We start from the raw sequence: 23,782 nt of genomic DNA, 5'->3' as shown, positions 1-23,782 counted from the left end.
GAGCTAAGGTTACACGATAGCAACTAATGAACAACACGCCAATGCCTTTTATCCTCCGGAAGGTCTGCTACTCTACTGCAGCAAATCTGGTCGTTCGCCTCTGCAGTCTATCGGCGCGACTACTAACTACTTCTTACTTGAAATGACGCGACATCTGCAACCGCTCTCGCAGGTTCTCTAGCTGTGCGCTTGTACTTGACGGACGCGCTGCATTGCTCGACGCTCCACGGGTTGCAGCGAAATCATGAAAAGAGGTGAAGCTGCGTCCACGCGTTTCCGAGGCAAGTGGCGGGGCTGCCGATACTGTTCTTGTTATGCGTGTCGTGCTGTCAGTGTCTCGGGGTGGGAAAAGTTGCCGCGTAATGCTAACTCCCGTTGCTGCTGCATCATCGTTAGAGGCACTGCCACCACCGAAGTGGCTCGTAATACCTCGCGGCGCGGCTGAAGCAACGTGATTGCTTGTGTCATTGCTCGTGGTGCCGAGGCCCGTCGGCTCAGCAGCAAGCTGCTGTTGCGACTGACCATACCCCATCTCCTCGATAACCTTGCGCACAGGTGAGTTAGGAGGCACGTCCTTCATCGAGGCTTCAAAAGCACTTGGCCGAGTCTTCATCAAACTCTCGGCAATGATCTGCAGTGCCGACCGCATATTGTCGTTGGCGATATCCACCATCATGACTTCAGCACCAGGGAGAGTCGAAAAGAACATGTGCATCTGCATAAGCACGCCAAAGATATCAATGCCTTCGAACGGGGTCAGCGAGCTGGCTTGGACGTTCGACAGCTTGAGCAGGATACGCCCAACAAGCTGATCCAGCGAGTCCTCTTTTAGCAAGTGCTTGAGGGTGTCGTTCTTGTTGTAGTCACCGACATCATTGTGCATGAGACGCTGCAAAAGGTTGATCACCGACGGGTACACGTCCCCAGGCTTCGCTCGCTCAGTCAGCTTGCGCATAGCCTTGTACAGGGCCTTGAACACCATCAGGTATCGCTTCTCTTCATGCGGCATTGTTGCTAGCTCCGCTGCAGGTAAATTCGCCTTCTCAGAAAACTTTTCCAAACGCGGATCCATGATTTTGGAGCACAGTTCCAGTAGCACGCGTTCTACCGTGTAGCGCTGCATGCTTGTCACCGCTTCGCTGCTGAACACCACCGTCAACGTGGTGATGCTGATGGCAAGGATGTACATCTCAGGCCTCTTCTCAGCATTGCCTGCGTAAAATGCTCCATGGATGCAGTCGCAAAGCGCGAGAACGATCTCGTTCACATAGGAGTGCAAGAACTCAACCTCCGACGGATCCGAAGGGCGGTTGATGATAGCGTACAGGCCCTTGAGAGCGTTCCCTCCCTCAACGTACGCAGGCGTACCAGCCGGTACAACTTCTTTCGACGAATTAATCAACAGCTCAATTGGCCTTAAGAGAAGTTCTTCAATGGTCGCGCTCGATGCAGTCTCTTCGACGATTTCCTCAGCTGGCACGCCCATATCCACATCGCCATCGTGGGGCGCAATATCAGCCTGATTCACCCCAGCAATTGGAGTCGGCTCAGGAATATCTTCTTCAGTCGGCTTCGTGAAGATATTGACTGGTGCTGCTGTCGCAGTAGCCGGGGCTCGACCGAAACCAAATCCAAAACCAGTTCGCTGTTGCTGCTGCTGCTGTGGCACTTGCTGCTCTGGGATCGCCTCCTGTACAGCAGGTGCTCTGGTTTCGTTGACAAAGCCACTGGCAGGCAGATGTTTCAAACGCGCGTTCAGCAAGTCGATACCTTGCTGAGTAGTAATGCCTGCGAAGCGGAAAAACTTGTCTGGGTTTCCTCCTTCCGTGCGCATGTACACAGCTACTAGCGTGTTAATCGCACTTTCACGAAGTTCCTTTTCATGAGCGACGACATACTTGCCCACGTCTTTAATGCACTTGCGGCCAATCATTTGGTACCCGTGCACACTAACGATGTACTCGACCAGGTCGATGCACTCGCAGCGGCTCTTCATGTTTTTCGACCCGTTGAAGCACTCCATCAAATATGGAACATACTTTTCTGGGTTGTACACATCCACAACCAGCTTCATCACATCACGGAACCGCACTCGGAAGCGTGGCTTTGACTGACCACTCTCCTGGAGAAGGTATGGCAACAAAATTGCCGCCTCAACGTCATCCAACTGATACCCAGTGTCCTTCAGCATTTCGAAGAGCTTCACGAGAACTTCCAACAACTTCGCCAATGCCTGCACGTTGTTGTCTACAATGCGTAGGGTGCACCACTTCAGCACAAGATCAAGATATGCGACCACCTCTTCAGCTTGGTGCACGATGCACAACGTTAACTCATCCATAGCAGCTAGCATTCCCTTTTCCAACGACGGGGCAAAGAGTTTGGCATAGAATTCCGGCGACAAAAACGGCTTCCATTCAGCTTCGATCTCGCCCTTGCGTGCATTCATCTCGCTCACCGAAGTAGTCTCGAAAATCCACTTATTGTATTGCCCCTTGGCAATTCTAGCTGGTTTGTTGGTACTCATTTTGAGCAATGGTGCAGCTTCCTTCTCGACGCTCTCAGAAGGCGTTGATGGCGCACGAAGTGAGCCCGGACGCGCAAGCCGTGACTTCACCGGGGTACCGCCAGCTGCAGATGCACTAGCTCTTCTGCGGATGCCACCACGACCGATTCCACTACCCGATGCGCTATGGCCAGCAGTCGGTGGAGCAACGGGAGGAGTTGCACTTGGCCCAGGGATGGATGAAGAAGGTTCATTGACAGGGGTAGAAGCGCTACTGGCTTCGACAGCTTCGCACACTTTCTGTAACAGTGGCTTAAGTGCACGCATGGCAGCTGGCTTTATGCCACGGCACCCCGCAGTAAGCACGGTGTCCTTGCCAACCGACTTCATCACTTCAACAAGTACCAGTTGAGCTTTTTCACGCGCCTCGGATGACTTATCCATCATACATTGAACCGTCGGAGACACCAAGCTGTTCAAATCTAGTTTTTCACAGTTCTTGAGGTGTTCCGCTGCCCACCCGAGTAATTCAGCTCGTCCAACAGGATTTAAGAGGCCCTCCGATAGCGGGGAGAGCAGGCTTTCCATGCATGAAGACGACGTTTCTTCGTTGTGGCATACCCACTTGTGTAGAGCTTGGATGGCTGCCGCCTGCATCGTCTTCTTGTTGTCTGCAACACCTGCGATCAGGCTTGCTCCGAGAATTTTGGACATCTTGGCGACATCAGGCCCAACGCTTGTGGCCACCACACCGATGACATTAGCAGCCTTCACCTTCAAGTTTGCGTTTGAGTCATTCAAGCGAGCTTTCAAGCTGCGCAGCACCTCTTGAACTGGCCGCGTAAATTCAATTGCGCAACCAGCACCCTCACAAATGGCTTGGACTGTGTCCATAGCCTCAGAACGCTTCTTCCACGCCACTTTATCCGTTTCGTTTTTCATATCCTCGAGAAGCTCCTTAGTAATCTGACCACTCACATCCACTCGACCGAAAAGTGCACCAGGATCCGCTGCAGCTGGGGCTTCATCCTGGTCTTTCACTTGACGGCTTACGCTCGCCTTAGCTGTGGCCGGATCAAACCCAGTTTTCTTAAACTCAGCGTCGACTGTAGCGGCCAGTGCTGGCTTCCAGCTGTCTAAATTCAAAATCGGGAGCAGTGCAGGTCCGAGTTGCGAGTACATAGCGCAAAGCAAAGAGGTCGCGGAACTGCGAACCTTGGGGTTCGACGACTCCAAACCCAGAGCTCCCTTCGCGAAGTCGATCAACGCACGTGGATTGCAAATGGAGACGCCAAAGTCCTTCACGCATTCCGACAATACTGATAGTGCCTCGATGTGTGCAAGCGGCGTCCGGACCTTCGGCATGTACTCGATCATGCAGCCGGTTGTGTATGAAGGACTGGTAGCCTCACAAAACTGCATGATCATGTTGCGGACTGCCTCACTCGCTTTCCTATCACCGATCTTGTCACAAGCCCGCGGGGTAACAAAACACACCACTCCACGCGGAAATTTACTTGAAGCTATCTCCGCGAACGTTCCAACCGCTTGGAATGAACTCTTCAGAACATTGATGTTGCTGTCCTTAAAGTCCTTCACTTGCTTCGATAAGTACATCGTAAATGCCTCGATAGTACGCAAATTCATCTGGCTTGAATGAGATCTGGCATATTCTTCCAGCCCCTCGATTGCTCCTTTCCGCTCCATCCACTTTGAGCTCGCAAACCCGTCCTGAATGGCACCCCAGCTTTCAATGCGAAGATCTTCAATGATACCTTCAGCTTCTTCAGCAGTAACCGAGATCGCCATAGGCGTAAAATCAGTGCTTGCACCACTAGCAGAAGCTCCAGTACTTGAACCCGCAGTAGACGGTTTTCTTGCTGGCGCTGCTTTCGGTGCTGCGGCCCCAGCTGCACCAGGTTTCATTCCAAATCGAGATGGTGGCCCACGTTTCTTTAGGGGTGGACGCCGAGGGCCCGCCGAAGGAGCAGAAGCCTCCATGTCAACATCATCGTCGTCTGGTTCTGATGTCTTGGGTCCGCCAAAGCTAGACCGACTGGCAGCGCTACCTGCGCTACCGGGCCGCGAAGGAGGAGCACTATCTGAGCGAGAAGGAGGTGCACTACCAGGGCGAGAAGAAGCCGCACTTCCGGGACGAGACGAGGGTGTCGAAGCTGCGCCAGTGCCTCCTAATCCCTTCTGGATGGTCTTAAAGGCTCGTGGGTTCTTCCGTGCAATTTCACCCATCATGCTCTGCAGCCATCCAGTCGTCTGGTCTGTTGCCTGCAAAAGCACGACGAAGGACTTCTGTCCAGCCTCGCGCACCTTTGGGTCAGTGTCATCAACACCCTTCATAAACATCGACGCAAACGCCAATATGAGCGCCTTGTCATTCAAATCCACGTAGCGATTTTCCACGGCACGAGTCAGGAAAACCATCGTTTGCACACGTGCAGGTGGTGGTTTGTTCTTTGACGCATCGCACGCCAACTTTAGGTCATCCATCATCATATCGATCGGCATGGCATGCTGAAGAAACAAGTCCAGCGTCTTGTTGGTCGCATTCAAAATTACGGACTTCTTGTCGGACAACTTCCGCAACATCTCGGGGAACATGGTTCGCGCGTGCTGTGTGAAGTTCTTGCGTAGACCATCTGCCAGTGCGCCAAACACTTCAATCGACTTGGCTACAATGTTCACGTTTGAGTCATTCGTCAACGGCTTCAGCGTCGACACAAGTTCATAATAGTCGCCATTCGCAAGCTTCGGTACGGGCCCGATCGTCTCCAGCACAATTTTCAACGCCTCAACCTTTTCACTCCATTTGGGTAGAGCCAACTTTGCCTTGAACTCGGTCTTAGGCAGCTTCGCAAGCAAGTCCACCGTTTCGGCAAAATCTCTCGGGTCAAACGCTGCAGGAGCAGGCTCAGCCGGTCCAGCAGAGGCGCTTGAACCCTTTCCACCTGCACCAACAGTAGTCGTTGCTGCTTTCGCTCCTCGCACAAACTTGGTCGGTACTGTCTGGCCCGGAATGATATCCTTTGTGTTTGCCTCATACTCTGTCTGCTGCGCTTGTCGAAGGTTAGCCACAATATCTTGCACCAGCGCTGGCCCCGTCCACCTGTGAATCTCCACCATAACATTCATCGCAATCGGGCGCACTTTCACCGCGCCCTCCATCAACTTCGGCAGCGCCGCCTTAATCGCCTGCAGCGGCACAATCCGCGGTCCGTACGCCGTCAACGCCTCAAGAACACAGGACATACACGCCGGCGGTACCTTCGGTTTGCGGTTGTTCGTCCCTTCCAATAGCGCTGTCACAGTCTCCTCCGCTGCACCTGCTGCAATAAACGCGTCTGTCAGCTCTTCGCAGAGCTTGACGATGCCCGGCCGCGCCGAGAAGCCTTTATCCGTCACGCGCGCCATCACAGCAGGCACGATCTCCTTGTCGAACGGCTCCACGTTCAGCGTGTACGCCAGTACGGCAGCAATACCCGCCTCCATGGCACTAGCATTGGCGTCCTCGCACATCTTTGGGAACAGCTCCATGGCCGGTCTCACCTGGCTCGTGGACACTCCAGGCTGCTCCAGCACCGCCTTGAGCTCCTCGAAGCCCTCTTTCCGCACCTTCCAGTTCTTGTCTGTGAGTTTGGGCAGCACGCTGTGCAGCGAGACGTCCGCCGTCTGTCCACCAGTGTCCTTCCTCGTGTCCACCTCCATCTTCTTCAACGTAGACGCCACCGTATCCACCTGCGCCGTCGCCTCCTCCATCACGACGTCCGGCGTCTCCTTCGGCCTCTTAGCAGCCGACACTGGACGCTTAACGGCCGCCACCTGGGGCGAGTTGCCCCCGAACGCCGGCTTCTTGCGCGCCGGGACGGGCGGCGAGTTGCCGCCGAATGCGGGCGCGGGCGGGGGCTGTGCGTCTTGCTGCGCGCCGTCCGCGTCGTCGTCGTCGTACTTGATGTTGGACGAGATGGACTTGGAGATGTCCATGAGCGACGCCACGTCGAAGCCCGCGCACATGCTGCACTTGCAGCTGGCGTTGCGCAGACACTTCTCCTCGGCCATCGCTGCGCTGCGGGGGTTCTGGCGGCCTGCCCTTTTTGGCTCGGAGTTCCTTCCGCCCCTTGCTGCGCAAAATTTCAAGTGAAGCACTCGAGTGCGCAATTTGGAAATTTGAATATGCTATGCGACATGACTCCAGTATAGTGAAATGAAGTTAAAGGCGGAGTGATGGTCGTTGTACTGCGATTTTTCCCGCGCACTCGCGTTGCTGCGGAGGATGGAGGATGGCGACGCCGAGGCGTCCAGCCTCATGCGCTGGCTGGGCTTCTACGCGGTCGACGCGCGGGAAGAGTGCATCACGATTGTGCTGCGGCTGCTGGAGCTCGCGTACGATCATTAGAGCTTGAGTTTACGGAGAACATTAGGTTAATAGCGACGAATTTGGGTAGCTGCTAACGTTATATTTGCTGCTGTGGCTCCGGTGCGTAGATTTCCCGCTGTATTCGAGACGCAAAAAGCGCTAGATGGCTGGAGTGTTGTGGTGGCGGTGCTGGAGGTCTTTTACGAGGCCTCGTTGGCTGTTAATGTCGAGAGACTGAAGGGTTCCAGTGCCGAGCGGCTCAATGGACCGCTACGGTCCTTGCTGGAGTTAGTGTTGGCCGCTGTCGTGCAGTGTGAAGCCAAGGAGAAGTTTGTGAAGGACATTCTGACCATGGAGGACACGGTGCAGGCGGATCTGATGGCGGTCATCGAGAACGTCATGGCAAAAGGAGTATCAATTCTGTCAGAGGAGTGCTCTGAGGAGCAGGAAGGGCAGAAAGAGGAGAAGAAGAGAGCGGAGTCGCCCGGAATGGGATCGCCGCTATATTTGTCGAGGAATGCGGCGTTGGAGCGGACCAAGAGGGAGAACAAGGTGATTAAGGAGGAGAATGTACGTGGGATCGGAAGGAGGTACGGATAGAGGTTCTTGAACTTATGATTATGTCAATTTACACCTGCAGATCCACCTAGCTCGGAAACTGGAGGTTGTGTCAACGAAGTGTGGCGCGTTGGAAGACGAGAAGAAGCTGTTGGTGGAAACAATTCGCCAATTGAAGCAGCAGGTGGATGCAGATGCCCTGCGAAAGGAGCGAGCGATGCGCGCGATGTACGACGAGCAAATGCAAACGCTTCAAAAGGAGTTGAGTGCTGCCAAGACTGAATTGCACGACAAGATGGTGCTGGCAAATCAAGTTCCAGCTCTCCAAGACGAAGTCGATCTATTGCGGCCGCTAGCCGAGAAAATGGCGAAGATGGACGTAACAGTGGCGAAATATAAAGCCAAAATTGATGAGATGTCTGGTGCAAGGGACAGCTTACGGGTGCGATAAAACTCTCTGACCAAACGGTATATCACAGTGCGAATGTATCTGACCCTTGACTATTCGTAGCGTCTAGAAGGCACGAACTCGGAGCTAGTTGAAAGAAATCTGGTTTTGGAAGGCGAACTGGCGAAAACCGCATCTTGGCAGCGCAAGCTTAAGGAAGCGAAGGAGGCAAATACTGCTTTGGTAAGTTGACACTGCCTTATATGATTGTTAGGTCTTGAAGTACCGAGGTTGGCTGAAGTATTTTTTGTCTTTGTTGCTTCAAACAGGAATTCCGAGTTTCCGAGCTCGAGGTGCTGGTTACACGCGAAAGAGAAGAGCTGGCAGCGGTTCGTGCAGAACTTGAGACCACTCACACTGCCTTTCAAGAAATGAAGGCATTGAACTACCAACTCCAGGAGTCAGCAGGTCAACAGTCATCCGAAGACTTGACGGAAGGCAATAAATCGTGTCCTGCTCCAGCCATGTCCGGTGGAATCTGCGAATTTAATCCTGAGCTGATGCAGAAGCTTACGCGTTTGGAATACGAAAATGCTGAGCTGAAGAAACAGATCGACGGCGAGACGTCAGCGCGAATTGATAGCCTGTCCGATGAAATCGATGATTTGACACGGCTCAAAAAATCATTCGAAACGAAATACTTTGAAACCCAGCAGACTCTTCAATCAACGCAGACCGAGTTCAAGAGGACGAAGGAGCGCCTGGAATTGGTTGTTGCGGAACTGGAAGCACGAATCCGAGTGGCAGCAGAGTGGAAATCGTGTCTGGAGGAAGATGTTTTGTCCCACGCTCTCGAAAAACAAACGCTGCTTCAAGAGCTAGATCTGCTGACTGAAAGTCTCCGTCAAAGTACAGAGCGGGAGCAGAAACTTACCAAAACGTTGGCGAGTCGACGTCATGAGCTCGCCGAGCTACAGGAGGCTAATCAGTCACTAACAGGACGATATGAGCAGTTGGCAGAGCAGCGCGAATATCTAGCAAAGATGAAAGATGACCTTGAAGAAAGGCTAGTGCAACAGATTGCATGTACTGGCATGCAGCTCGAGGATGCCACTGCTGAACGAATACGATTTCAAGAGTGTAAAGCGTATGAGCTGAGCGAGGTTCGCCGCAGTCACGACGAGCTAGTTGCCGAGACGATCTCACGCATGACCGCTCTCGTTGATTCTAAATCCGCTGAGGTTGACCAGCTAACATCAAGGTTTCAAGAATATACGACCAAGCATGAAGCAGAACTTCAGGAGCTTAAGGCCGCAAGTCTTTCAGCAGCGCAAAAGCTGGAGAAGTTTCAAGAGCTTCATTCAGTTTCCAACGCAGATTGGGATAAAAAGGAAGAGATGCTGAATAATCGTATTGATGATCTGGAGAAGTTGATCGGCGAATACAAACAGCAGGAGCAGACACTGAAAGCGACCATCAAGAGCCAACTGCAGTCGAACGCCCGCCTTGTTGAGAAAAATAAGGTTATGAAAACGGAGATTGTTGAACAACGGCAGGCGAGCTCAAGGTTTGAAAGCACTATCACGCGGCTGGAGTCCAAAGTGACGTTACTCGAGAAAGAGCGGACTCACTTCACAAACCACAAGGAGCGCAAACGGGACGTAGAGAGCGGGCTTTCGGCTTTTTCAGCGCAGCTCAATACGCAGGTTACCCTAGTGGTAGCGGAATTGGAGAAGATGCTTCAAGAAAACAAGGAGCTGAACTCGAAAATTGCTGGCTGTCGCTGTGGAAGTCGGTCGCCGCTTCAACAAGGAGGTTTTGACTCGGCACAAAAGATGAAGAACGCCTATTTGACTCGGATCCAGCAGCTGGAGCATGACAAGCAGCAGATCGATCAAAAGCGTCGCGAGCTGCTTCTCGTGAATGCCAAGGTTATCCAGGAGCAAAAGCAGCTCCACGTCAAAAACATGAGCCTAGTGAATGAGGTACATGATCTCCAGGAGTCCGTGAATCACTGGCGATTGCACGAAGAGAGGCGCAAGAAAAAAAAGGAGGAACCATCAGATCTGCATCTGGAAGACGAAACATCTTCATCCCACGTTGAGAGAGCTCCGGCGTCGGCAGGAAAAAACTCGCCCTCAAATATGCCCGAAGCAGAGCTACAGCATGAAGAAGAAAACACCAAGTCCAGCCAGGAACAGATTGAGAGCAAGGCACAATATGAGTCGCGTCCTGTTGCTTCGACACTAACCCCGAAGGAAAGCGAATACTCCACTCCAGTAAATGGACCCCGCGCAAGCAGCAAACCCACTTCTAAATCAGCCGGACGAAGGAAGCGTAGATTGGAGGATGACTTCACGACTGCCGAAACTGTACAGCCATCCAGCAGTGCTGCATCTGCAGCAGCAGACCCTGACTTCGCAGACGCGAAAGATTTCTTCTCGTCCAGGTCTCCAGCTCCTCAAACTGCATTCAGCTCAGTTCCCTCTTCATGGGAACGGCGGTCAAAGCGCCGACTGTCACGATTCATCACGAGAAACATGTCCTCTAATGACGAGCAGTCAGAGAGGCCCTCGGAGTGCAAGCAACAATAAATGCTCCCCAAGCCAAATCAAACTGATCATGTACGTACGAAATTGTGTTGTATATTAGGAACATCCTAATGGTTGTTTCATGCGAGAAATGCAAAGCAGGCGATCGATCTCTCCACCTCATCACGAGAAGTAAGGCTTCTGTCCACACTCCATACCCCCTTCCTGGAGGTAGTGGCAATACTTGTCCTCGGTGCACGTCGTCGTCGCGTTGCCGCACTTCGTAGCTCCGCTAGCATCTTCCACCGCATCTGCCGGGGCGCAGACGCAGTTCTGGCCAGCTCCATGGAGACACAGACACTGGAACTCCCGCTTGCACACTGGCGGGTCGCCCATCTTGCGGTTCATCTCGGCCACGGGGTCGCAGTTGCCCCAGGGCGCCACGGCCGTCTCCTCGATCTCGAACGGGTTGTCCTGCATGTTACTCGGGTCGTAGGCCAGACACGAGGGCGCCGTGGCGAACATCTCCTGGCCGGGCTCCATCCTGCACACGAAGTCCTTGTTGGCGCACATGGGCATGGTCATGTCCGGATAGTCGCACTCGTCGCCGTCCGCCACCACGTGGGCGTAGTACTTGACGTTGGGCTGGGCCACGGGCGGCTGCGAGTCGGTCACAGCCAGGTGGATCTTGCCCTTGAGCGGCTCGGCGAGCACCAGCGCGGCCGCAGCACTCGAAGCGATGGCAACGAGACGCAACAGCTGCATATTGACACTGAAACTGAGCTTTTGAGAAGTGCCTCTTATGTCGAAAAGCTCTATAACAGTGACAAGTACGGTTAGAGAGCAGTTTGCTTTCACTGGATTGTGGAATCGTGCTGCACTTGAATAAAGTATGGATGACAGTACAACAGCAAACGGGCAGGACTCAATGGCGAAGCGAACACCAAGATAAGATCCGATGCTCTTGTTTACTGGTTAGGAGCTCAGCTAATAGAGCCATAGGAATGCACAGATCTCTCTCATTTACGAGATCCTTGCAGCTGAACGTACACATAGGGAGAGGAAGTGGATCAAGGCCACAGACTTGAGCGGCGCTTTTAAGCGCTCGAGGCGTCGGATCCGTCGTCGCCATCCACGCAGATGCCGAAGTTGTCGTAGTCCTCGCACGTGAGTCCCTCGTCGCAGGCGCCGTCGGTCGTGCAGTCGCTGTAGAGCGCCGTGCTGTTGGGCAGGTAGGGCGCCGTGGCGCACTCCTGGGTGCTGCCCTTGGTGCGGCAGTACTTGCCCTCGTCGCAGGCGTTGGTCTCGCCGCTGGACGTGGTGCAGGTGGCGGCATTGGCGCGGCCCGTGCGCCAGGCGTCGGGCGGCATGCAGTAGCAGTCGACGTTGGCGTAGTCGTTGCAGAGGCACGTGAAGTCGAAGAGGCACTTGGAGGGCAGCGACGCGTTGTTGAAGCTGCACTGCGCCCAGGGCATGGTCGTGCTGCTGTCCACCGCGTCGAGGAACGAGTCGTCGCGCTCCAGGCACTTCTGCGTGCCCGAGCCGTCATCCTGGCACGCGAACGACGCGCTCTCGCACAGCAGCACGTCGCCGCCGTTGGGGCACTCGGCGTTGTCGGCGATGACCGTCACCTCGCGGAACTTCATGTGGTGGTGGTGGTGCACCTTGAGGTTGGCGCCCAGGGCGGGCGACGCCAGCAGCGCCAGGGCGACGAGGAGCGAAGTCGGCTGCATGGTGAGCTTGAAGGATCTTCTTGGGACTTGGACGCTGGCTGCGGGATTGAGAAGTGACCGATCGACCCGGTGTGCTTGTGCTTGGCTCGTGAGCAGCGAGATAAATCAGAATCTTGTGGACGCTGCGTCCGGAAGCAAATGCCGCGGATCGGGTGATGGTAACCTTAGTGTAGCAAATCCATGAGGGACACACGTTCGGACACAAGACTGGATACAGCTGCGCCACCGGCACACCCAAAAGATCTGCCAAACAGTCGCAAGTTGCAGCCTGCAACACGGTACGAAAAGTTGGGTAAAGTTTTGCTCCATACCTAGGCGCATTGCCTGTGTCAGGTTACGTGAGGTTTGCTCATACCACACCGCTATACAAATACCACCATCTTTCGATTTCGATGCCTTCGCAGTTTTTTCTTATATTTAATAGGCTCACTTGACCCACTCAAACCGAAAGGAGAAGTCAACACCTGGATACATTTAGATATCGTTCGGTCAGCCATCAACGAGAGTTTTGAATGCACAAGAGCAGATGTATACGAACTTACCGAAATGTGAAACACGGAGGGTCAATGTGAAAAATATCCATTGCATCAAAGTAGCCAGAATGAAAGATAACTGTGTCTCGAGCACGAACGCCAACTGGTAGAGTGCATTGAGACCGCAATTGCGCTTCGTAACGATCACCAAAAGCACCAACGATACGAATTCAAGCAGCGCGTACAGGAAAATCGTTGAAACAATGCCGTCAACATTCTCGTGTGTAATACCCGCCATTTCAATGTGGTATTGGGCACTGGGTAAGTGCACCATTGCCACGACAAAGCTAGCGTAGAACAGCGGTATGAAAACTTCCACATACTCGGTCAACACGAGACACTCCGACGTGAACAGTACTTCCAGCGTATCCTGGAGAATACTCGAAGAGGCAACGCCCTGCTGGACCGGTGAAGCTTTTCTCAACTGTTTTGCATCGCTTGCGCTCTTCCCCTTGGTGGCTTTACCTTTAAGAGGAAGATACTGGATAGCGACCATATTGCGCAAACTTGTTGCAGCAGGAACAGAAGTTGATGGTGTTGTTCTCGGTGACACGTGGGCCTTACTTAAGGAACCCTGATGCACGTATGAACTAGGGTCAGGAGTTCTCACAAATTCACCTTCGAGTGTTGTAAGCAGGGTTCTGCTTTCGAGAGAAAGGCGATGAAAGATACACGAGCCCAGGCGAATATTCGAGTTCATGTGTGATCCAAGAGTTTCTGGGCTAGAGCAGAGCGACCTAGCTGTCGTCAGCAAACTGCCTTGATCTGTAGCTTTGCCGTTGATTATCAAGTTGCTTTTAGACACGCTGTAATTCTCTGCATTCGACCGTGTAGCTCGCGCAGTTCAATCAACGTATCCACAACGTCGAAGATCATTACCGCGGCTAAGGTTGCCGACGATAAGCTTGGCATGAATGTTGCGAAGTAAAACGCGTCGAAAAACTCCACCGTAAAGACGACTTGCGCAGGAACCATATCTTCTCGATGGGAAGCCAAAGATGCAAAAACGGCTTTCATGGCGAACTTGAAGAGTGGAAGCGCCAGCAGCACTGGCAGCTCGTAGGGAGTGTGGGCTACTTTGTTGAAAACCACCTGATAGACGGGGTAGATAAACACGTTGTCCCTTGTAGTGATGATATATTACCGATTCGACTGAGCTGTGCTCATTGTGCTGCAATACACCAAAAGGCTCGTGCTCCCACAACCAAGCGTAAATACCCCACGAGCGCGGATGTTGTGATCATTGAGAGAGACTGAAAGTAAAAGGGAACTGGAAATGCCCAAATATCTGCTACCATCACACCCGAACCGGTGATAGTAGACCCCACGCAAATGCAGTACACCTCTTAGAGAGTGGCGGGATATCAAGCCAGAATCCAATTTGTATCGCGCAGGCGTTAGCTACAACAGTTCCAACGAAGACCGAGCGAGCCCAAAAGCCATAATTGTTTTTCCAGCCCTCCGCGGGATCCTGCAGAGGGACGCTTTCTTGACCGAGCACAAGAGCGAAGACAATAAGCGGCACTCCGACCGTCACCAAGAGAACGCGAAACACCGAAGTGCGTTTGGTGTATTCTTCAAGTGTCAGCATGCGCTCGATGGAGTACTTGCCCCCACAGTGAGCAAGTTGTTTCTTCTGTAATCGATGGAGAAACTTGGAGCTCCACGCCTTCAAGAAGCTTGGCGACATGCTGTCGACCACCCACCACCTTCCAAAGCGACGAGAGTTACGGTGTTCCAGTAGACAAAGTGAGACGGACCTTTGTACCTATTTTGGTGAAGTCTTGACCATAATAATATCCTCCGATCATCTCTAAATAGTACCTTTTACTTCAGGTACCATTTAGCCCCGCGTTTGGCCTCGAATTTAAAGGAAAAATCGCAACCTAATCAAATAGGACGTCGGGGTTAGTTCATAGAATTGTAACGCAAGCACCATTTGAACTTACCGAAGTGCTCCACACGGTATGACAAGGTCATCAAAATCCACAACATTAACGTCGACTGCACAAACAAGGTTTGCGTCTCCAACACGAACGCCAATTGGTACAGCGCGCTAACGCCACAGGTCGTCTTCTTGATCAATGCGAACACGATGAAGGAAGAAAATTCCATCAGTGCGTACGCAAAAATACTGGAAGTGATTTCTGTGACGTTGGCTCGCGTAACACCATTCAGATCCGAATGGTACTCCGCACCCGGAGTGTGAGCCACCGCAAACACAAATATGCCGTAGATAAGCGGGACGATAGCCTCCATATACTCTGAGAGGACGAGACACTCGGAGGTGAAAAACACTTCCAAAGATTTCTCCAAGATAACGGAAGTGTTTTCCACTCTTTGGATATTTTTCTTGTTGTTGGATTCAGGGATGTCGTGCTTTGTTGGGGAGGTTAGTGGAGGCGCAGTTAGAGGGAGCGGCTCCACGGTGACTCGTTTTCGAAAAAGCGACTTGCACCAATTTTTGGTTGAAATACTGCGTACTGGCGTGGGCTCACTGACTGTAGCTGAAAACCTTTTTAAATTGTGCTGGTGCGAACTGATGCACGATCCAGTGCACGAACTGGATTCAATTCTACGAAGCAGCAGCCTATTCTCCTGCGATAGTTGGTGATAAATGCACGAGCGAATCTTGATATCACTGTGTGTTCGAATCCGGAGGGTTTTTGGAGTGTTGCAAAGCACACGGATAGCGTCGAGAAGGTTGTCATTTTCGCCGAGTGAGTCTGCCTGTTGACGGAGTTGAGCCAGTATTTTTTGCGTGTTCTGGCGCAGCTCGAACATCTCACTTGCCGTCTGGACAAAATCCACAGCCATCACTGCTACCAGCGCCTTTAGAGCTGTGGACGGGATGAATGTAGCGAAGTAGTACGAGTCGAAGAAATCCACAGTAAAAACAACTTGTGCGGGCGTCATATCTTCTTTGTGCGATGCGGCGAACGCGAATACCACCTTCAGTACGAGTCTGATGACAGGAAGCACGAGCAGTACGGGCAACTCATAATTAGTCTGATTTGCCTGATTATACAGCAGCTCGTACGCAGGGTACGCGATGTACATGATCGCTTGCACTGATCCGACCTTGTTCAGCCGCCGAAGTTGCTCGCGGCGAGACGCAATCTGTTGAAAAGCCTCAGCTCCCATCACAATGCGTGCGGCCACTGCAACCAGCAATGTCACCAGAAGACAGAGCGTGAACATGAAAAACGGGATGGGAAATATCCACAAGATTGAAGTCACAATTCCAACAGCAACGTAGCCGACCCCCATGAATGCACAGTAGGCCACCACTTGCTTCAATGTGAATGCAGGGACATTAAGCCAAAACCCGACTTGAATTGCGGCCGCATTCCCCACTCCAACGCCAAGTAGCCCCACGCGAATCCAGAAGCCATAATTCGCTTTCCAACCGTCCGCTGGGTCTTGTAGAGGGACCATTTCTTGAGATAACAGTAGAAAGGTAACAAGAACCGGAGCGCCGAGAGTCACCAGTAATACACGGACTATCGATGTATTTCGAGTGTATTCTTTGAGCGCCAGCATTCGCTCGATCGAGTATTTGCCACCGTAATGAACAAGTTGGATGGAGTACCACGCATCGACGAGTCTTGTGCATTGGCGTATCAGGAATCGACGAAATTCAGTTGATTTCGATGAGGGTAGAGAGGATGGAGATGGTGTTACGGGAGGTCTTTCCTGTGTTGACTCAATTGATGCGAACATCGGCTTGAACTGCTCTGGTGAATGTGGTCAATGCTGCCCACTTCGAAGTATATTGATAGCTCGAGCGAAAAAGCTCATTGTGAGAAATCTAATTAAGGCGAACGATCTGTTGCTGAGCGAAACCAACCAAGTTGCGCATCGTGACAAACCATCTTACCACGCTTACAGTACCTAATAGAAGTAGTGAAGAACCCTTTCAGATCTTTTAAACCACCACCAACGGTGACGCCCCAGCGCAACGCGCAACATACACGCCAGTAGCTGGTTCTTGGGAAGACCGGAGTAGCCACCAATACAGCATCATAAATGGTGTTCAAGCCACTCGAACCGAAACGAAAAATCGCAACCTTGTCAAACAGCTTACTGCCCTTAGTGTTTGCTGAAAGCAGGATTATGGAAGAATTTTTCAAGAGCTGAACGTACCGGAATGGACCACGCGGTATGTCAAGATCATCAGCATCCACATCATTAGCTTCGATTGTACGAACAGCGTCTGGGTCTCCAATACAAAAGCCAGTTGATACAGCGCACTAATTCCACAGCTTCTCCTCTTGATCAGTGCAAGGACGATGAAAGACCCAAGCTCCATCAAAGCGTACAGGAAAACCCTTGAAACGACCCCCGCGACTTCATCATGAGCGATCTCGACCAAATCCGTGTGGTATTGCGACCAGGGAAAGTTTGTCACGGCAAGCACAAAAATCCCGTAGATCCCAGGGACGACGACCTCCATATACTCGGATAGAATAAGGCACTCAGACGTGAAAAGCACTTCCAGAGCTTCTTCCAGCACAGCCGAGGTTTGCTACGAATGCAACTGAAGATATAGTTCTGAAGTTTTGCTGGAATGAATTGATAGCTGACCCAGCGCTCGAGAATCTCTCAAATATCGTTAAGAGCAGTCTACCTTCCTCGGATAATTGATGGTATATACATGAACGCACTTGGATACGGTTCTCCACTTGCACGTAAGTGGCCTGCATCGTGCTGCAGAGGGCTCTAACGGCGACAAGAAGACTGCCATAGTCATTCGTCGCTACAACACCCAATCGATGAAGTCGGTGAGATATCTTTTGAGTTCGCTGGTGTAACTCGAACATCTCCGCCGCTGTCTGGATTAAATCCACCGCCATCACCGCTGCGAGTGTCAACAAAGACACGGAATGAATAAACGTAGCAAAGTAAAACGAGTCGAAGAAATCGACGATGAACACAACTTGAGCTGGGATCATGTCCTCCTTCTTGGCAGCGGCGGATGCAAAAATCAACTTCAACGCTAGACGAATAACAGGGCACTGGAAGTTCATAATTTGTCCCGCTAACCTTAGTGAAAAGCACTTGGTAGACCGGATACACGAAGAACATCAGGCTCTGCACAGTTCCGACCCTTTTCAATTGGTGACGCTGTTCGCGTCGTGAGAGGATTGCCTGGAAGGCGTTAGGACCAACCACAAGTCGGACGTACAGCATTATAACGAACCAAGTCACCGGGCAGAGCGCGGACATGAAAAATGGGATTGGAAACACCCCAGTACTTTGCGATCACCATCCCACCAGCAACGTAGCCGGCTGCCATCAACATGCAGTAAACCACAATTTTCCTTAACGAAAGTGGAGGAACGTCCAGCCAAAACGCGATTTGAATCACCGCCGCATTCCCAACGCCAACTCCAACCAGCCCCACTCGAAACCAAAAGCCGTAGTTTGCCTTCCAACCAGCGTCAGGAGCTTGAAGAGGAGCGCTCTCTTAACAGAGCACGAGGCCGATGGCAAGAAGGGGATCACCGAGAGTCACGACCAATACTCTTCTTAAAGATGTTGTACGCACGTATTCTTCCAGTGCCAGCATGCGCTCGATTGAGTACTTCCCGCTGTAATGAGCAAGCTGGACGGAATACTTCGCATCGATAAATCTTGTCGCCTGACGTATAAGGAAACTTCGGAAGCGTGTCAATAGGGTCGGCGGTAGAGCTGGTATCGAGGCCGTGGACATGGACTCTGTCGACTCAAACGACGCAAGCATGATCGTGGTGGGATTGGAGAGAAAAAAAATGATTGATTACTCGGCGACTTTTTGGTTGGGGTTGGTGTGACGCCCTCCCCCGGAACGCGTGACCAGCATGATGCTAGCTACGCGCTTCCGGCAGGTGCTCTCGGGCATCTGTACGTCCCAAGCGGGTCTTTCCTTCGCCCCCAAGCCGACAGCACTAGCGACAACTACACCTCCCACCCTCTTATCGCGCTCTCCTCGCCGCGCGCATCAAACTAACCGTTTTAGGATAGGTTCGTTTAATGTCCAGTCGTTAGGTTCGACCCGCAAGTAGCAGGACACGCTCCCCCAGGACCTCCGGCGCTACCGCATCGACGTTCTCGGCATCCAAGAAACACGCATCTGCACCCTCGACAAGAAACGTATCGGAGACTACACGCTACTCACACTACCAGCCGTACAGGAGCGCCTCGGGATCGGCTTTGCCATCTCCCCCCGCGTCCGCCCCTACTTACACAGCTATTGGGCACACTGCGATCGAATCGGCGTCGTTCAGCTCTTACTCCCCCACGCAGGCCCCGTGAACATCGTCACGGCGTATGCTCCCCACAGCGGTCGGCCTCTCGCCGAAGTAGATCGATTCTACGCTGATCTCAGCGACACACGTGACCAACTACCAAGGTGCAACATCGCGTTCGTGACCGGCGACTTCAACGCCAAGCTCGGACAACAGATCAACGGAGAGGCATTCATGGGACCACATGCACGAGACATACGCAACCGAAACGGCCACGCATTAGCTGACTTCTGTTCTACTCACCTTCTCTTTGCCACTAACACTGGTTTTCAAAAGCGAGCCCGCCACATAACAACATGGAGTCAGCGCCGGACGAATCACTGTATTTACAACCAGATCGACTATATCCTATGCCCTCAGAACTGCCGACGGCTCTGCATGGCCGCACGATCCTGGGGTGGAACGTTGACGGCGTCGGACCACAAGATCGTCACCGCCGACTTCATCCTGAACGCGGCCACTCACCGTCTCCGCTACAGCGCGGTAAAAAAAGCCAGATCCAGCACTCAAGTTAGCACGCGATCATCTCATCTACGACGACACAGCACGAGACGACTACACGAACGCGCTCCAGGCAGCGCTTTCACAGCCAACAGCACAAGGCAGCACCGTTCTCCAGCGCTGGACAGACACGCTCGATCGAATCCGAGAAGCAGCCGAGGGGATTATAGGATTCGCAGGTCCTAACCGCCGGCACGTACGACATCACGACGATGAACTTCAGCTGCTCTCTGAGGCCCAGCGAGCGCTTCAGCTTCGAATCTACAACGACTGCGCCGCTAACACGATCGAGCTCCGAGCATCCCGCAACAAGATCCTCCATCAAATCCGAGCGCGATGCCGAGCCATCGCATCTCGCAAACTGGACGAGCGGATTACACGCATCGAAAATCTGAGCGACTCGGCACGAATGTATGCAGCAGTTCGAGACATTAGCCCCCATCGACCCCAACCGCTGCTACTCCACGACCAAGAAGGTAAGTATATCCTGCGGCAACAAACTACTAACAAGGTGATCACAGATCACTTCCGAACGCTGTTTTATGACCCGGGGCGGCCCCATCCTGTTCCGGATCCTGAACCGCGATCTCTAACCCGTCCTGTTACAGCAACAGAAGTCGAAGCAGCCTTTCGGCGCCTCAACAACGGACGCGCCGCTGGGCCGGATGAGCTCCCAGCAGAACTTCTTAAGTACGGGGCTTCAGTCCTCGCGCCTCTCTTCGCAGACCTCGTCAACGGCAGCTTCGAGCAAGGCACCCCCCTCGCACTCGGTGAAGGAACACTCGTGTGCCTGCCCAAGCCCAACAAGCCCCGAGGTGTATGTTCCAGTCTCCGCCCCATCGTGCTGTTAAGCAGCATTCGCAAGGCCTTATCTCTCGTCGTACTCGCACGGATATCCGCTGCCGTGGACACATTCCTGTCCCCCAATCCAAGCGGATTCCGCAAACACAGAAGCACTGCTGACGCCGTGTGGGCGCACAAATGGCTCTGTGCCCGCGTGCAACGCTATCGTGAAACCATACATGTCCTCGGCATCGACCTCTCGCGCGCGTTCGACACAATCGACCGCGTAAAGCTTGTAGAAGTACTCCAGACAGTCTTACACGACGACGAGGTCCGATTGATCAAGGTTTTGCTCGCCGACACCAAGCTCTCTCTACGCTCCGGGTCCAAGGCACAACACAGCTTCGATAGCAACATCGGAACGCCGCAGGGCGATGCGCTTTCACCGGTCCTGTTCGTCATCTACCTGGAAGATGCGTTACGCGACCTCGCATCCCACCTCGGAGTGAATCGGACCCTACTCGACCAAATGATCGTCTATGCTGATGATGCAGACTTTGTCTGCCGTGATACCGAGCTGGTCCAGCGCATCCAAGCCGAAGCACCAGCAGTGTTCGCACGCTGGTACCTCCAGATGAATGCAACTAAGACAGAACTAACCATGATTCAGCGATGTACAGGCTCGTCGGGCTACTCCCAACACGCTCGGGCGACAGAAGAGGCGTGGCGCTCCACACAGAAGCTTGGCAGTCTACTCGGCGATTCAGAAGATCTGACACGACGCAAAATACTCGCAGCAGGCGCGCTACGTCGGCTCTGGACAATATGGATCCGGCCCCAGTACGTCAGTGACGCCACCAGAGTCCGGCTGTATAACTGCTATGTGCTTCCGGTTCTGCTGTACAACAGCTAAACGTGGGCACTGACGCCGTCCGAGCAGAGCGGACTCGAAAGCTTCCACCGCCGACAACTACGTAGCGTACTAAACATTCGCTTCCCGTAAGCTTGTTGAGTTGGCTCCGCGTGGCACGGGGTCGATCCAGGAGTGCTCGCACGCGTCGACGGGCTTTGTCGATCTTTGCAGCTGGAATAGAGAGCGTGCGGCGACTGAGGTCCCATTCTAGTCCCAGCGCTTTGCCTTGACGAAACCAGCCAGTGAATTTGTCTTCGTTGCGCGCTGAAGGACCAAGTACTTGAACCATAGATGTCCGAGGCGCTCATTCTGCCTCCGCTAGGCGGGTGCCGACATCGGGCTCCACACAATTGTGGTCATCGCACCAAACCTTTCCGTCGAAGGCGGCAGTTGCATGTGCAGGCCGGCCTGGCCAAGAGGGTCGGGACGAAGAATACAAATGATTGATCGCTCCTCCCGCGATCGCGTATGAAGCGGGCGAGTTGCGCCAACCAAAAGGACATCACAAATCCACAACGAGAACGCCCAACTCAGGAATTGTGCCCGCAAATTTGCAGCAGTGGTCCGCGTGGAAAGGGATATGACGAAACGCACCACTGACATCGCCAGACATCATGCGAGCCAGGCCAGGAAAGTTGCGCTCCACCTCTTCAATGCGAGGTGCGATAGCCCGAGCACTGTCGTAGCGAATATCGATGTCGTCTTGCAGGACAGTGAAGTCGTTTATCGATCGCCCAGGGGGGAACGAAAGATCATGAATCACGCGCGCGTCCTCCGTCAGGGGCTTGTCGTCCTTTGGCACAGCACCAAAGGGGCTTATGGCAAGTTGAGCTCGTAAGGTAAGTTGCGAAGTGAGATTGAGAGTTATAGTTCATCCTGACAAACATCGTTCCTACCAGCGACCTCCTTGGGGCAGCAACTCCTGGGCTACTGCTCCTCCAATAGCTGCTGCTGCTGCTTGCCGGCAGCCAGTCCTCGGTGCTGCCGCGTGCCGCTCGTCCACTGCCGCTGTCGAGTGCTGCTCTGCTGCCTCCAATGCACGCGCCTCGCTTGGTCATTCGCTGGGCTTCTGCTCCAGGAGCTCAGCGTCGAGATTGGCATCGGCACCGGTGCCTGGATAGGCACCGGGATCGGATCCTGCCAGCGCGCAGTGTCGTCTGGTGATGGCGCTCTGACCGCGTCCAACTGGGCTGCAGAAGACGCCATCCAGGCGTTCGAGTAGATCGACGTCCAGGACGAGGTAGCGATCCTCGTCTTGACCCTTCCGGATGTTCTTCACCAAGGCATTAAGCGCCCTGCGAGCCGAGCCGTGGTTTGGTGGAGGCGTCTGTTGCGAGGGAGGGATCTCTTCCCACTCTGGAATGACGCCATGCCGGACAATAGCTGCCCATTGGGCGGCAAATCGATAGGACTTCCACGCAGGAACGTTGGTTGGCACGTGTAACGCCTTGTTGGGTCCGGGGTCGGAGGACGCAAGAGGCGAACAAATTCAGCAAGACTCGTGCCTGACCGTCGCAAATACTCACTGTAGGCTGCTTGTTTGTTCTGGTCGAGCTGATAGCGCGGTGGCCCCGCGGCAGCAGACGAACAAGTAGTGGGACAAGAAGCTGGGGCCGAGATACCGTAGTCGGCTAAAGCAGCGCGGAGTGCGCGTGCTCCAGCTGCCTTACGTAGGCGAATTTGGCTGAGTCTAGCGTCAATCCCGTAGCGCTGAGCGAGTGAGCTCGTGTGCAAGAAACCCGTAGCGTCGTCCGTTGACTGTTCCAGCCGCGACGGCCTCCACATCGCCGACGGTGACGCCCAACACTGCGCCGACCGTGGTGACTCTGACTGCGCCGAGAGTGGCGTCTTCAGCTGCGCCGACAGTGGCGACTTTGACTGCGCCGACGGAGCCATCTTTGATTGCACAGACAGGAGCGCATGTGACTGCACCGAAGGCGGAGGCGTACGCGAGTCCGTGGAGTGCAGCGCCTCCATCTGCACCGAAATAGGCGCCGGTACTACCGTTGACGATGGCGAACGAGAGTGCAGCAGCTGCGATGTGCGAGTGACTACACCGGCACCAGAATTCTTGGTAGAGCACTTTACACCGGCTCGATGAATCACAGTATCGTGGGGGGGGTAAGTACCCAGCCCGCACACCTCGCCCCCAAGAACTCCCTGCCCGAGCACCTTCACAGGTCTTTGAACTCCGGTTTAAGGCCGCCGTACTTGGCCTCAATGAACTCTTTCACAACTGCAGGGAGTTGCTGCGGACGGAAGTGGCCCCGGTAATTGAATGTGCACTGTAAACCACGCCCACGACAGCTCTCGACGGCCAAGAACCTCATGCACAGCCTTTTCCCATTCTGACTGGGTAGAGCGGCCAATACGTTCTCTGGAACGTGCTTGCCCTTGGCCGAGGACGGTGGCTCGCTTTGTTCTTGGAGATGCCGTGAGAGCCCCCGTGTGACTGCTCGAGCCGCGCAAGCTGTCGTTCGTAGATGATGTTCTGCACTTACACGTAAGACTCGTGGGCCACATTGAACTCGCTCTGGATGGCTTCGCAACTCTCTGTGGACCCCAAGACCACGCGCGTTCGGATTTTCTCCAGGCGTTCATCGATCCAGAACACTAGGTCAGCTAGCGCTTCTTTGTCGACGATAGCGCGGAGCGTCTTCTGGCGGAGGAGAAACTT

The 23,782-nt window shown here is 53.5% G+C and overlaps 5 protein-coding genes across 5 annotated transcripts; all 5 read right to left on the bottom strand.

Annotated features, from left to right (window-relative positions):
* Positions 1-28: 28 nt before the first annotated feature.
* On the bottom strand, positions 29-6,577 carry PHYSODRAFT_350421 (hypothetical protein; the record flags this gene model as incomplete). Its single annotated transcript, XM_009523958.1, has 2 exons — positions 29-596; positions 708-6,577. The coding sequence occupies 2 exons, from the start codon at positions 6,575-6,577 to the stop codon at positions 134-136; spliced, it is 6,333 nt and encodes a 2,110-aa protein (XP_009522253.1). The 3' UTR covers positions 29-133.
* Positions 6,578-10,535: 3,958 nt separating this feature from the next.
* On the bottom strand, positions 10,536-11,117 carry PHYSODRAFT_312679 (hypothetical protein; the record flags this gene model as incomplete). Its single annotated transcript, XM_009523957.1, has 1 exon — positions 10,536-11,117. The coding sequence occupies one exon, from the start codon at positions 11,115-11,117 to the stop codon at positions 10,536-10,538; it is 582 nt and encodes a 193-aa protein (XP_009522252.1).
* Positions 11,118-11,254: 137 nt separating this feature from the next.
* PHYSODRAFT_285292 (hypothetical protein) lies at positions 11,255-12,127 on the bottom strand. The gene has a single exon (XM_009523956.1). It carries the CDS (start codon positions 12,083-12,085, stop codon positions 11,450-11,452), a length of 636 nt encoding a protein of 211 aa, XP_009522251.1. The 5' UTR covers positions 12,086-12,127; the 3' UTR covers positions 11,255-11,449.
* A 447-nt stretch (positions 12,128-12,574) lies between these two features.
* On the bottom strand, positions 12,575-15,534 carry PHYSODRAFT_488264 (hypothetical protein; the record flags this gene model as incomplete). Its single annotated transcript, XM_009523955.1, has 2 exons — positions 12,575-13,223; positions 15,179-15,534. 2 exons carry the CDS (start codon positions 15,532-15,534, stop codon positions 12,575-12,577), a joined length of 1,005 nt encoding a protein of 334 aa, XP_009522250.1.
* A 30-nt stretch (positions 15,535-15,564) lies between these two features.
* Positions 15,565-16,341, bottom strand: PHYSODRAFT_379303 (hypothetical protein; the record flags this gene model as incomplete). Its single annotated transcript, XM_009523954.1, has 1 exon — positions 15,565-16,341. A coding segment is annotated over one exon (777 nt), but the record flags the coding sequence as incomplete, so codon positions are not given.
* Positions 16,342-23,782: the final 7,441 nt, after the last annotated feature.

Source organism: Phytophthora sojae (assembly GCF_000149755.1).
Source record: "Phytophthora sojae unplaced genomic scaffold PHYSOscaffold_3, whole genome shotgun sequence".
Classification (NCBI taxonomy): Eukaryota; Oomycota; class Peronosporomycetes; order Peronosporales; family Peronosporaceae; genus Phytophthora; species Phytophthora sojae.
The sequence above is the reverse complement of the archived record's forward strand: the minus strand, read 5'-3'. Positions and strand labels throughout refer to the sequence as shown.

Excerpts from the sequence above, each read along its gene's own strand:
- PHYSODRAFT_285292 (XM_009523956.1), bottom strand. The coding sequence starts at position 12,085 with ATGCAGCCGACTTCGCTCCTCGTCGCCCTGGCGCTGCTGGCGTCGCCC.